We start from the raw sequence: 11,790 nt of genomic DNA, 5'->3' as shown, positions 1-11,790 counted from the left end.
AACTGAGGCATGGAGAGGTTAAGTAATTTGCCCAGATCACAAAGCTGGCAAATGGAGGAGCAGGTAACCTCTACAATTAGTAACCACTAAAATTGCTACTACTAAAGACAAGACTATAACTAAGGCCCCCAGTAGGACCACATCATCTAGCTCAGTGATTCTCCACTGAGAGGGACTTTGTCTTTCAGGGGACATTTGGCAATGTCTGGAGAAATTTGTGGTTGTCACAGCTGTGGGGTGTGTGCTACTGGTATCTAGTGGGTGGAGGTCAGGGATGCCGCTAAACATCCCACAGTGCACAGGACGGCTTCCCTCCCTCCCAATTATCCGAGGCAAAAATAAGTCAGCAGTGCTAAGGCTGAAACACCCTTGTGCAGGCACTATGACATTAACTATTTAGAACCCAGTTGATAACTAAGAAGAAGCTACAGAATCTCTCAGATTCCAAAACAGGTAGCATGAAGTTCAGGCAGAAAATTTTGTGCACTGTGTCACAAGAAATGATCAGGAGCCAATTTCCTAAGGCATATTCATCTCACCATTCATTAAGTCGATTAAAAGCACCAAATGGATGTGGTATCTGGGTAGAAAAGGGAAGCATGGAATATGCCAAGAGCCAAGAAGACAGCCAACAGCTTGCTAGTCTGAGGAATGGAGAAAATAGAAGCAGCAGTAGAAACACTGGCTGTGACAATCCCTGTAAGAAACAGCCACGTGGATAGAGGCGGCTCCTGAGACCGTGGGAAGAGGTCTTCTGGGCATTCAGAGGGACATCATGCCAGGACGCCAGCATGGCGGGCAGGCCATGAGCAGCATCTGCTTCATCTCATATTACTGAGCCTCTGTGACTTTTTTTTTTTTTTTTTTTAAAGGGGTGTGAGACTGTCAGTTGAGGAAGACAGTATGAAAAAGTTGGAGATGATTTATCTGGTGATGTTTTCTGCATAAATTGCAAAATAACCAAATGAGGCAAATGGATTTAGTTACTAGAAATGGGAACAGGAGGCAGGATGCTCACCTGAGTATTTTGCTTTATTCAATGTAATAAACATTTTATTTATATAAAAGACAAACAATGCATAGAATGAAAATAAGTGCTTGAGACTTTTGATATAAAAAGAGTATATAGCATTCACATTCCTATTTTAATAAATGAGTACAGCTGAAGTGTTCCATAAAAGAATAAAACTTTCCCTTTATGTATAGTAGTGAAAAAAGTCAGTATTTTTAGGAACTACAGAATGTTATTCCTTGGTCTTTTTTCTTGAATAAGAAAAAAAAAAACATAAACAAAACAAGCCACAGTATTGTCTGACACTACATTCCAGTTTATGCTGATAACCCAGAAGTGAGAATACTCTTGAATCTTGAATATCTCATGAATGGACCAGTATTCTAGAAACTCACCACTAGAGGTCAATGAGCAACAGCGATTGGGATGGTATCAGCGTGCCCTACGGCGCAAGTGGAATTTCTAGGCGCCTCTATGCTCCTGCAGCCACACTGTCTAACTCTCAGCCCACTCACACCGAGTAAGGTGCCTGGAGGTTCTGCCTAATTCCAAACTTCTGCATGTATCCTAACAATCTCAATAAAATGAGACTTTCCAACATCCAAACAGAGCTGATATTCTCACTGCCAGTCCCTCTCTAATATTCCTATTTGGCTGAAAATAAGTAGCTTCAAAAACAGTTTTAAAAAAAGAGATTACTTGCAGCATTAACACTTCTTTGCTGATTAACATGTTTCCTATGGAGTTTCAAAGCTCATACTTTGTTCTTGTCCTTGTGGACACAAATTTCCTAACTGCAAATGGGATTTCTGTGTCCCACATTCAAGTCCTCTCTAGTAATTTCTGCAAAGGTTGGGAAGGCTGGCATGATGGGGACAACAGGAACCATGAGGAAAGCTTCTGGGAGTAAAGCGCTCTTCTCTCCAATGCAGAGGGTAAAACTATGAACATATAAGCAAAAGAAACTTGGGCTAACAGACCCTTAAAGGAGTTCCCCTTTAGTCCAATAAAAGGCCAACTTCAAATCTTAACACCAGATAAGGTAGTCAAAATCATACTATATACCCAGAGAATGACTGCTTGCATGGACATTTCTTACAAGGGACCTTGGTTAGGTGGAGATTTAATTCCTAGACGGGGGTCCAGGTAGGCAGTGGAAAGAGCTAATGTTTACAGTGAGAAGTGAGGCAGCTTTTAAATGTCTCCACACCTTCACATTTTCTGAACATGGACTGGAGATCACTGAAAGCCATCTGCTCTCCTTACCTGGGGATCCAGATTTTCCTGCAAAATCTCCACGTATTTATAAAGTGGCTTCACTTTTTGAAACGCTGTGCTGACCAAACAAAACATATGTTCAGAGTGCCCAAGGTCATAGTCCTGACAATGATAGTATTGTGTAGTTGAAATCCCCTTCATTAGGCCAAACTGTGTTTGAGCAATCAGGAGCCCAGAAAGATGGAACCCATTGGTGTTTGTATAGAAAACTAGAGAATCAAGTCAAGTGTAATGAAAAAGTAAACATGATAAAGCGTAGAGTGGGGATTTGCTCCTTTTTAGAAAACGATGAAGGCTGGGAGCAGAGAATAGTAACGTGAGTGCAGGGGAAAGATGAAAAAAAACAGAACAATTTTTCATTAGTAGATGGTGGGGCAATCGCATGGATGGGGAAATCTGTTCTGATTTTTCTGCAACTCATGAGGGTAAAAAGTGGGGCTCAAAACATTCAAGGTAGTAAAGACAGGGTAGAGTTTCTAAACTAGGTTAAGGGAAATTTCTAAACTAGCCCCCGCAGATGTGCTGCTTGCAGCTTAAATGAAAAGTCCAGGAGAAACAAGGGCACACAGGAACCCCGGGAACACTGGTTCCCAAACACTGCCACCGTACTTAGTTCCATGGCCGGAAGAGAACTGCTAGGCAGGAAATGATTATTTTGCAAAAGCAAGTGCAATGTGGTCATAGCTGGCTGTGAGACGTGCAGCCTCTTGCCTCATGCAAAGTTCCCTGTTACACAGTTGGAGAACCACTGCATGTGTGATTGTCAAATACTAATGCTGTCATGGGTCCCTTCCTTCTCTACTTGGTTCTGGAGCTCTCCAATAAAACCAATTTCCTGGGAATATTTGATCTTTTTCCTTGTCTCTTTTCAAGGTATGGCTATATATATAGAGATATAGACATATATAGATATATAGATATATATATATATAACATAGCTATTCATATTTATATACAGGCATTAATAAAGTGCAAATGTTATTGGCTGTTGTAAAAATCAATCTCATTTCCTGAGGAAGTGCTAACACAGCTTATCCTATGACAATGTCAAAGGCATAGAATGCTCGATGTCACCTACTCCCTGCTGCTGTTGTTTCTGCTTATCCCCACAGCTTACAGGGAGGGGAGTGACCCCCTTCGTTTTCCAGGAAGCATCAGCTCAGGGGCAGCTTCCTGCTGCCTCTGTTCTTTGGTGAGAGGGGCAGCCTCTTTGGACATGGCCCAGCCTGCCCCAGAAGAGCTATTTGGTAGTGTTTAGGGAGCCGTCTTCAGGAATCTTCTCCTCGGAGCAGCTCCTCCCCGAGAGCCTGTCCAGGTGCTCCAGCTCACTGAAGCGTTCTGCCACACACTGGGCTGTGAGGCGGGCCTCTGGGTCGTGGTCCCAGCACTCAGTCAACGTCTCACACACCATCTGGATGCCCTGTAGTGGGAAAGAGATCCAAAGGGCACCATTAGTTGGTGGGCTCCGCGGAAGGCAAAGTGGCCTGCTGACCTGTTGCTATAGGGAGTGCAAGCAGGGTTCAAAAGTACCTGTGCATTTAACATGCGCTGACTGAGTGCCCGCTGCTGGGGGCCAGCCAGTTCCATGTGGAAAGGGGGGATTGTGCTGGGGGCGGCTGTGCTCGAAACCTACCATACTTTTTGGGCTCTGGTGCTATCTGATCACAATAGGTCCTGACAGCACAATGATCCTCTGCTGGGCTTCTGGGGTACACAAACACTCCTAACACCTGAAAATTCCCCATGCAGTGGCCCCTAATACCATTTTAACACCTTTCTATTTAGAGAAGTTCTTGGTTCACAGCAAAATTGAGTGGAAAGTACAGAGAGTTTTCACAAAACCCCTTCCCCATACAAGCACAGCCTTCTCCACCTCGATATCATCCGTCTGTGTGCTACATTTGTTCGAACTGATGAACTAACACTGACACATCATTATCAATCAAATTCATAGTTTACATTAGGGTTCACTCTCGGTGTTGTATATTCTATGGGTTTTGACAAATGTATAAAGACATGTATCTACCATTATAGTATCATGCAGAATAGTTTCTCTGCCCCTCAAATCCCCTGTATTCCACTTATTTGTTCCTCCCTCCATTCCCCTACATTTCTAGCAGCCACTGATCTTTTACTGTCTCTGTAGTTTTTGCCTTTTCCAGAGTGTCATATAGCTGGGTCATATATACACTGTTCTATTTTAACAGGGCTGATTACCCCAGAGTTGTATGCAGGCATTAGCGTGGTTTCATTTTCCATAGGCCACACATTTTGTAGAGTGATTCAGTAGCAGCTTCTATGAGCTGCCAAGGATGACCTCTGGGATGCTCCATTCCTCTCCAACAACATAAAGTTGGACCCTGTGAAACAGCTGCCTTTGAGGGTCAGGCATGCTTAACTCTATGCTGTTTCACAGGGTTCACCCTAACTGAATCAAGGCCCCATCCAAGGAGCCCATCCAGAAGATCCTGCCCAGGAAGGTGGCAAGAGTTTTCTCTCACTGGCTTAATTTTTATTTTGCATTGCAAGTATTTTTGGTATCATTTCAAATCCTTTTTGGAAATAAAGCAGGCAGGAGTTAAGCAAATGGTCTGATAGGTGGAAATAGAGTGTGCTCCTCCCAATTAGAAGATCAACATTGCTAATGGGGATCCATCACACAGGTAGCTGGGAGTGGGATGGATAAATCTCAAACCTACCTGGGAGAGCTGGCACTTTCTCTACTTGCTTTCTAATACGAACAACCTTCCAAACACACGTAGGAACCTATCTCTTTCCCTCCCGACACCGTGAGTTCATGATGTTAAATTAATTGCATAATTCACCTAATTGACAGTATTGACAGATGGCCCTGTTAAGAGTAGAGTACTATTGTTGGTACACAAGTAACATTTATTTTATTCTGGCACTGTAATTACAGGCAGTAAATTAAATTAAATATTAAGCATTAACTTAAAATCAATAGGGCAACAAATCTCATTATGAGAAAAAATGTATTATGCAAATTCTTTTCAGAATTTTATCATCATGAATAATGGCTTCATTACGAGAACTATACAGCAGAGGAGGCAACAGAGTTTGAAAGAAACATAATACTCCAGTACATTCTGATTTCAGAATTTATGCAAAACATTCTTACAGTTTTAGTGTCAAAGAGGATTTGCCCAAAACTCCAGCGAAGCCCGTGACCCACCACAGCCTGGTTCACCCCCGCCCCCTCCTTTATGAAGGACTTTATTAAGGTCTGTCTGCTGAAGTGGCTCTGCGCCAGGACTGGCACAGACCAGGCTTCCTGCTCCATTTGTCTTCCCGATTGTGCCTGATTTGTTGTTTCTGTTTCTTATCTGAATTTGCCTTGCCCTTAGGGAAACCTACAACTTAGCCTCAGCCTTCATGGTTGAGGGAATTCATCCAAAAGAGGCAATAAAAGGTTTTAGTCAGTAGAAAGAACAGTTTTCTCAGTGAGATAGGGTCACACAGTTCTCTCTCATTCTTCATTAAGGGCTCCTTTCTGGGTATGTCAGACATATGGCTGGTTCTGACTCACTCACAACCTATTGCTTTCTTTTTTCTCTGACCATTGCCCTCATCAAAGTGCCCCCACACAAACAATCTGGATCAGCCTCTTTATAAGTCCAGAATGACTGCCCTGCTATGGACAGCCTTAGCTACCATTTCTTAACGAGAAAAATTAAGAGGCCATTAGGATGCTCCCAACAGACAGATTTCTCGTTCCTTCCTGGGCATACTCCTCTTCTTTGCTTTCCTTAATTCCAGAGTGAGGAGTCAGTCTCCTCTTTCCCATGCGTGCTCACTCAGACCTCTCCCAAGTCTGTGAGCACAGTCTGCAAACACCTGTACACAGCCCTCTGCATGCCACAGTCACTTCTCAGTACAGTTGCCTGACAAACCCTGCTTGTTTGGCACGTGCTAAGTATTTCCTTATGGAACTGAAGATTCCCAGAAGAAAACATTTGGAATCCAGAGGGAATGAAATGTAAACTCCTGACGTGAAGGCCCAGGAGTAAGTAGCAAAGGCTGCAAACAAAATGTTTTAACCCAGGACCAAGGGGGCTTGGAAAATGTGACAAATGCCCTCCAAATGTCTATTCGTGAGCTCTCAGAGTATATATCAGCTGGTTGGAACCTATAATAATTGGGTCATCCTCTTTATTGAAATTTTCCTTACAAACAAAATTTAACAGGGCCATAGAACACAATGGGACCTTCCCTCAGATTTAAGGTCAATATTCCAGAATTTTCTGCCACCTAAGAGGCAACTTTGGTTGAATCTTACTGACCTTTGTAAACACTCACTCCTTACCTGGTGGTTGAGCCAGAAGCTGGGAATTTCCGGTCGTCCTCGATCTCTCAACACGTTGTCCTTCATGCTTTCGACACAGGGGTGCTCCCGCACCTTGGAACCAAATGGAGGCTCATAATCTTTTACTTCTGTGAAGAAAGCCAGCAAACACAGGGTCACTGAGAATGGTGTGTGCAGCCAAAGGAAATGAGCATGGTGAGATGCCTGACTGGGGAGCATGAAGGACTAAGTAACAAAATACATCTGTGATTACTCTAAGAGCAAACTTTAATAATAATGGATTAAGATAAGAAGGAAGGAGTGGTTAGGGGAAGGGCTAGAGAAGTATTCAATAAATGATTGCTGATAACTTAAAATGTGCTAGGTGTTATGCTGGGGGACAGAGTGGACAACAAAATAGAGAGGGTCACGGAGCTTACGTTTTAACACAGGCATTCTCTACAGGGTGATACGGCACCAAAAGGGTGAAATTGGTTCTTGGGAAGTGGAAAAATCTTATGTATTACAACAGTTTGTGAGCCTCCAAAGGCTCAGAGTATTCAAAGAGATTTAAAATGTGGGATTAAATTTCATGCAGGTATTGAGGCATAAAAAGGAATGAAACTCTGGCACATGCTACAACATGGATGAACCTTGAAGACATTATGCTAAGTGAAATAAGCTAGACACAAAAGGATACATATTGTATGATTCCTCTTATATGAAGTACCTTGAACAGGTATATTCAGAGACAGTATAATGGTGGTTGTCCAGGGGGCAACCTGGGAAGAAGGGGGTATGAGAATTTATCCTCTAAAGAATTTCAGTTGAGCAAATGAAAAAGTTACAGAAAAATGAATAATGGTGATGGTTATAGAGCACTGTGAATGTACTTAATGCCAGTAAATTGAACACTTAAACATGGTTAAGATGGTAAATTTTATATTATGTCTATTTTGCTACAGGAAAACATCATGAAGAGTAGTGATTAGAAAAAAGTTGTCTATAGGCCAGGTGCTGTGGCTCGTGTCTGTAATCCCAGTACCTTAGGAGGCTGAAGGAGGATTTCTTGAGTCCAGGAGTTTGAGACCAACCTGGACAACACAGTGAGATCCTCTATCTATACAAAATAAAAAACAAAACAAGCAAACAAAAAAAGTTGTTTAAAAAGGCTCCTTATGATATCACTGATTTTAAAAAAGGTTGAGAAATGCTGTTTTAGTGGGAAGACAAGGGACAGATTAACAACGTTAACAACATTTTAAAAAGATTTTTAAAAATTTTAAAATTTAAAAATTTTCCTCAGATGGTATATTCAACAAAGAAAATGATAAAGGAGGAGGTAACCCTTCACCAGGGCTTCAGGCTTCAACTAAGATCAAATTCTTTATAAAAACTTCCTTGAACATCCTTAGAGTCTATCTTGGTTAAATATCCTGGGCAGGGCTCTATCCTTGCATGTGCCCTATTTTATTTAATATATTCACCTGTTTATTTTTCTCCCCTAACTGGACTGTGAGCATTTGGGTGCGAGTTGAGTCCCTTTCTCATTCTTGCATTCTTGGTTCCAATTGAAAGGGTATCCCATGCCAAAAGGCTGTCAACAAATGCTTTGTTGAGTGAGTGAGTGAATGAATGAATGAATCTTAGATTCTCTCCAAAGTGGCAGTGCGTAAACTCTGGCCGAATATTAAAACAAAACACCAATGTAAACGAGCAGATTAATATAGTGTAAACAGAGCACAGGACAGTTAAAAAGACAGAAAACATCCCAGTACTAAAACATGTCTGGGCTGAAAGGAGAGACTGGGCTGAATTCAACACTTTTCTCCAAAGTAAGTTGGATCTTTGGCCTTTAGCTTCAAAATAATCTTATGTAATGAGTAAAAGTTTCAATAAATGTGCACTTCTAGGTAACGAAGAAGCTTTCATGGCAAGATGACATTTTGAAAAGGGATGGCTTGTTTTTGTTCTTTGTTTCATTTTCTTTTTTCCCCTTTTCCAGAACTCTGCTTGAATATTTATCTTTTTCAGCTTCACCCAAATAGTAGAGCTGCCAGGATATGGTCTTTTTTATAGTTTTAAATACAGGGGAATGTGGGATGAAGGCCTCCCATCACATTAAGACAAACCACAAACTATCCTCCTGTGTGTCATGCTTTTGCCTTCAAGTGCCCAAGCACTTAATCCACACTGCTCTTGGATGAGATCCGAATTGTGATTTGCATAGTATTTACACTCTTATTTTTTTCTTTCATTCCCTATCTTCAACCAGACTGTAAATGCCTAAGGCACAAGGCAGTGGCTGAATTTGATGTCTTTCAGTTATCTGCTCAGTGCCTAAAACTGTGCCTTATACGTAGTAAGAATTTAATAAATATGAGGTGGGTTGAATTCGAGCAAAAGAGAAAACTGAGAATCAGATCTAGTTCCCAGTAAGTGTTTACTCTCACCTACTTCTTCTCTTCTGTAAAATGAATAGACTGAACTGAGCTACCTCCTCTTCAGATTTATCTTGTAATCCAACCTAATCAAATATGATGCCTCTTTGATACCATACCTTGAGATATATGTACTACTATATAATAGTAAAGGATAGGATTTGAATATGATATAAATTGCTCTTTAGATAAGGTACAGTCCATAGACCTTCCATCTTCAATTGTTTTGGCTTCTGTAGCAGTTGTAGTTGGTGCCTGCCGAGGTCCCCTTCACCAAGATAGGGCCAGCAGCCTAGAGTTGCCACAGGTGTTGGCTCATAAGGGCTCACACCTTCACCCTTTTCTGGGGGATTGCCCTTGGCCAATGGGAGTTGCCTATCCTGGAGATTCCTGGACATGACTGCCTTACTCTCAGAGGCAGCATATAGCCAATGACAAATTAATGTTGAAGTTTAACAGTCCAATTCTCTTGGCTCTTGGTGGGTAACTATGGTGCAATTCACACTTTCCAGGCTTTCTGTGAGATAAAGCTGAGGTTAGACCTCTCTTGAACTACAAGTTCACTTAACTCCTTCCATGCCTCTTCCTGCTTCTCTTATTTCCGTCTCGTGAGAGCTTATCCTTAATAAATCATTGCACAAAAGTGTGTCAGACTCCACTTCTAGTAAAGCTGGTCCGATACAGCTTTCTCTTCTCTCCCTAGGCCTTTGTCTCAGTGAATCTGCACCGTCTGACTGTAGTTGCAAAGCTACCTTGGGGAAGCCTTGATGTAGCCCCTTCTTCTGAAGGTGAAATTACTAAACCAGGAAGAACATTCTGAATCTCACATTGTATTACTGTTACTCTGATGAAACTCCTTTGCCTTTCCAGGAAGCTTTCATGCTTTTTCCTTTCTACCAAGCATTTCAGAGAGTTCTTTCTCCTCTGACTATCAACAACAATCCTTATACTCATGGTCAGAAGTGACAGAGGAGGACATAACGAACACCAGAGGAGGAAAATGTTGGGATCAGAATATACCCCAGCTGTCAATCTCATGGCTGACAGTCCTTGAGAACAAAGAAAAAGTCTTTGTCCTTGAGACTAGAAACCCAGAGCCAATTCCTTTCAAGTCCTAATCTTCCAAGTTACATAAACTATAGAATTTATTGTAATTTTTTTATAGGTACTCTGTGGACCAAAGCAAGTTTCCATGGGGAATGAGAGAAGATGGCACTAGGCGTATTTTTACTTAAAGAACAATTAATGAATGCTATTTTAGAAACGAAGACAAAGGCAATAATCCCTTCCCAGAACAAAGAGATTTATAAATAGGTTACTTCCTATTTTTCCTAAAATCTTGGAAAGTTGTGAGATTCCCTAATATTCCCAAGGGATACAAGGCCTGCTTCCCATCTTTGAGTTATGGGTAAATTTCACAAGGAAGGGAGGTCACGGGTAGTCTGAGAGGTGCTGGTAAAGGGACTGGCTCCTTGTGCCCCACTGAGAGAATTTATGGCTCTTCTGATTCCTCCTAAGCTTAAAATAGACAAGTCTGGGGAGGGACGATCATCATTTGACCCAAACTGTCATACTCTAATCCTTTAATATTAGTTTTTCAGATAAGGAGTAGGGATGGGGATATGCAGTGTGTGCATGATTTAGGCTGACCTTTCTTTAACTCCTGAAAAATGTCCTATTTATGTAATATAGATTTACCAAAACAGCTAAACGCATGTTTGCTTTTTTCTTTCTAATTATGGATTTTTTCAATTCTTCTTTCTTTACCCTTCTCTCTCATTTTGGACATCCTACTCCTAAGTCCCATTTTTTTTTTCTCATGCCCTGCAATGTGTAGGAAGACGGTTTAATGTTTAGCAGTGTGTATACATGTGGCTCTCAGTTAACATCTTTGATATTCAATTGCAGTGATCAGGCAACGTTGCTCGTTTTTCCTTCTATGGCCATCAAGGCAATGCCATTCTCAGGGCCTCCATTAGGACTTGTAGGATGACCATGTAACATGGAGGCCATTCCCTCCTGGAGGGCATTTCTTAATTGCTCCTCAGTTCTAAGTGTCCCTCAGAATGCCTCGGATATTTGCTTTGACTCAGCAGAAGAAGGGGGAGAGGGTGGCCAGAGCCAGCCTGAACCCTGTGAGAGGAGGGAGAAAGCAGAAAGTCCTCTGTCAGTCAGGTGGGTACCAATGGTCCTTCCTAGGATGAGACCTCCTGTAACAGAACCCAGGCAGTCCTGGGGAACTGGACAGAGCTGGTGATTGGCAACGAGTTGATGGCCTGAGACCTTGGACACTCCAACTTTTTCCCCAGGGTTTCAGGCAGCTGGGACTGGGATGTTTAATCCACTCTGGCAAATGAGCACTTCTCAATCTATTTTTTATAAAAGCCCAGATGTTCTGCCCTCACTTCATTGGGAATAAAGGCTTTGGTAAAATACAGTAGAAATGAATTACAAGAAAAATGAATCCCACTTGAGTGTTGTGGCAACATCAAACTGCTATTAAAGGTACTAAACACATCTTGCTTTCTGTCCTTATATTGCAAATCTGAAACAGAGAGTTTGAGGACCAGCACCTTCCAAAGACCACATGTGGGGCAACATTGCTTTAAATGCTTCCTAAGAAATGTGAGATGCATTTTGACACAGGAGAAATGAACACAAGTTATTAAATGTATTTTAAGGGTTTCAAATGAGTCAGACAAAGATTATTGAAAAAGTCTTCAAAGACGGGATCCAACATCCTCATGTTACAGTTG

The 11,790-nt window shown here is 41.7% G+C and overlaps 1 protein-coding gene across 2 annotated transcripts in view; it reads right to left on the bottom strand.

The window, feature by feature from the left end:
- Positions 1 to 991: 991 nt before the first annotated feature.
- The window catches only part of TGFBR2 (transforming growth factor beta receptor 2), an 88,389-nt gene continuing 77,590 nt past the window's right edge, over positions 992 to 11,790 (bottom strand). For both annotated transcript variants that reach the window (XM_025375661.1, XM_025375662.1), the window contains 2 exons: positions 6,615 to 6,742; positions 992 to 3,710 (listed from right to left, as the gene is read on the bottom strand). In XM_025375661.1, the coding sequence (XP_025231446.1) occupies positions 3,531 to 3,710; positions 6,615 to 6,742 (308 nt within the window). In that variant the 3' untranslated portion in view covers positions 992 to 3,530. The remainder of the gene's footprint in view (positions 3,711 to 6,614; positions 6,743 to 11,790) is intronic.

The sequence above is a fragment of the Theropithecus gelada genome, chromosome 2, assembly GCF_003255815.1.
Source record: "Theropithecus gelada isolate Dixy chromosome 2, Tgel_1.0, whole genome shotgun sequence".
Classification (NCBI taxonomy): Eukaryota; Metazoa; Chordata; class Mammalia; order Primates; family Cercopithecidae; genus Theropithecus; species Theropithecus gelada.
Note: the sequence above shows the minus strand (reverse complement) of the source record. Positions and strands in the feature narration are given on the sequence as shown.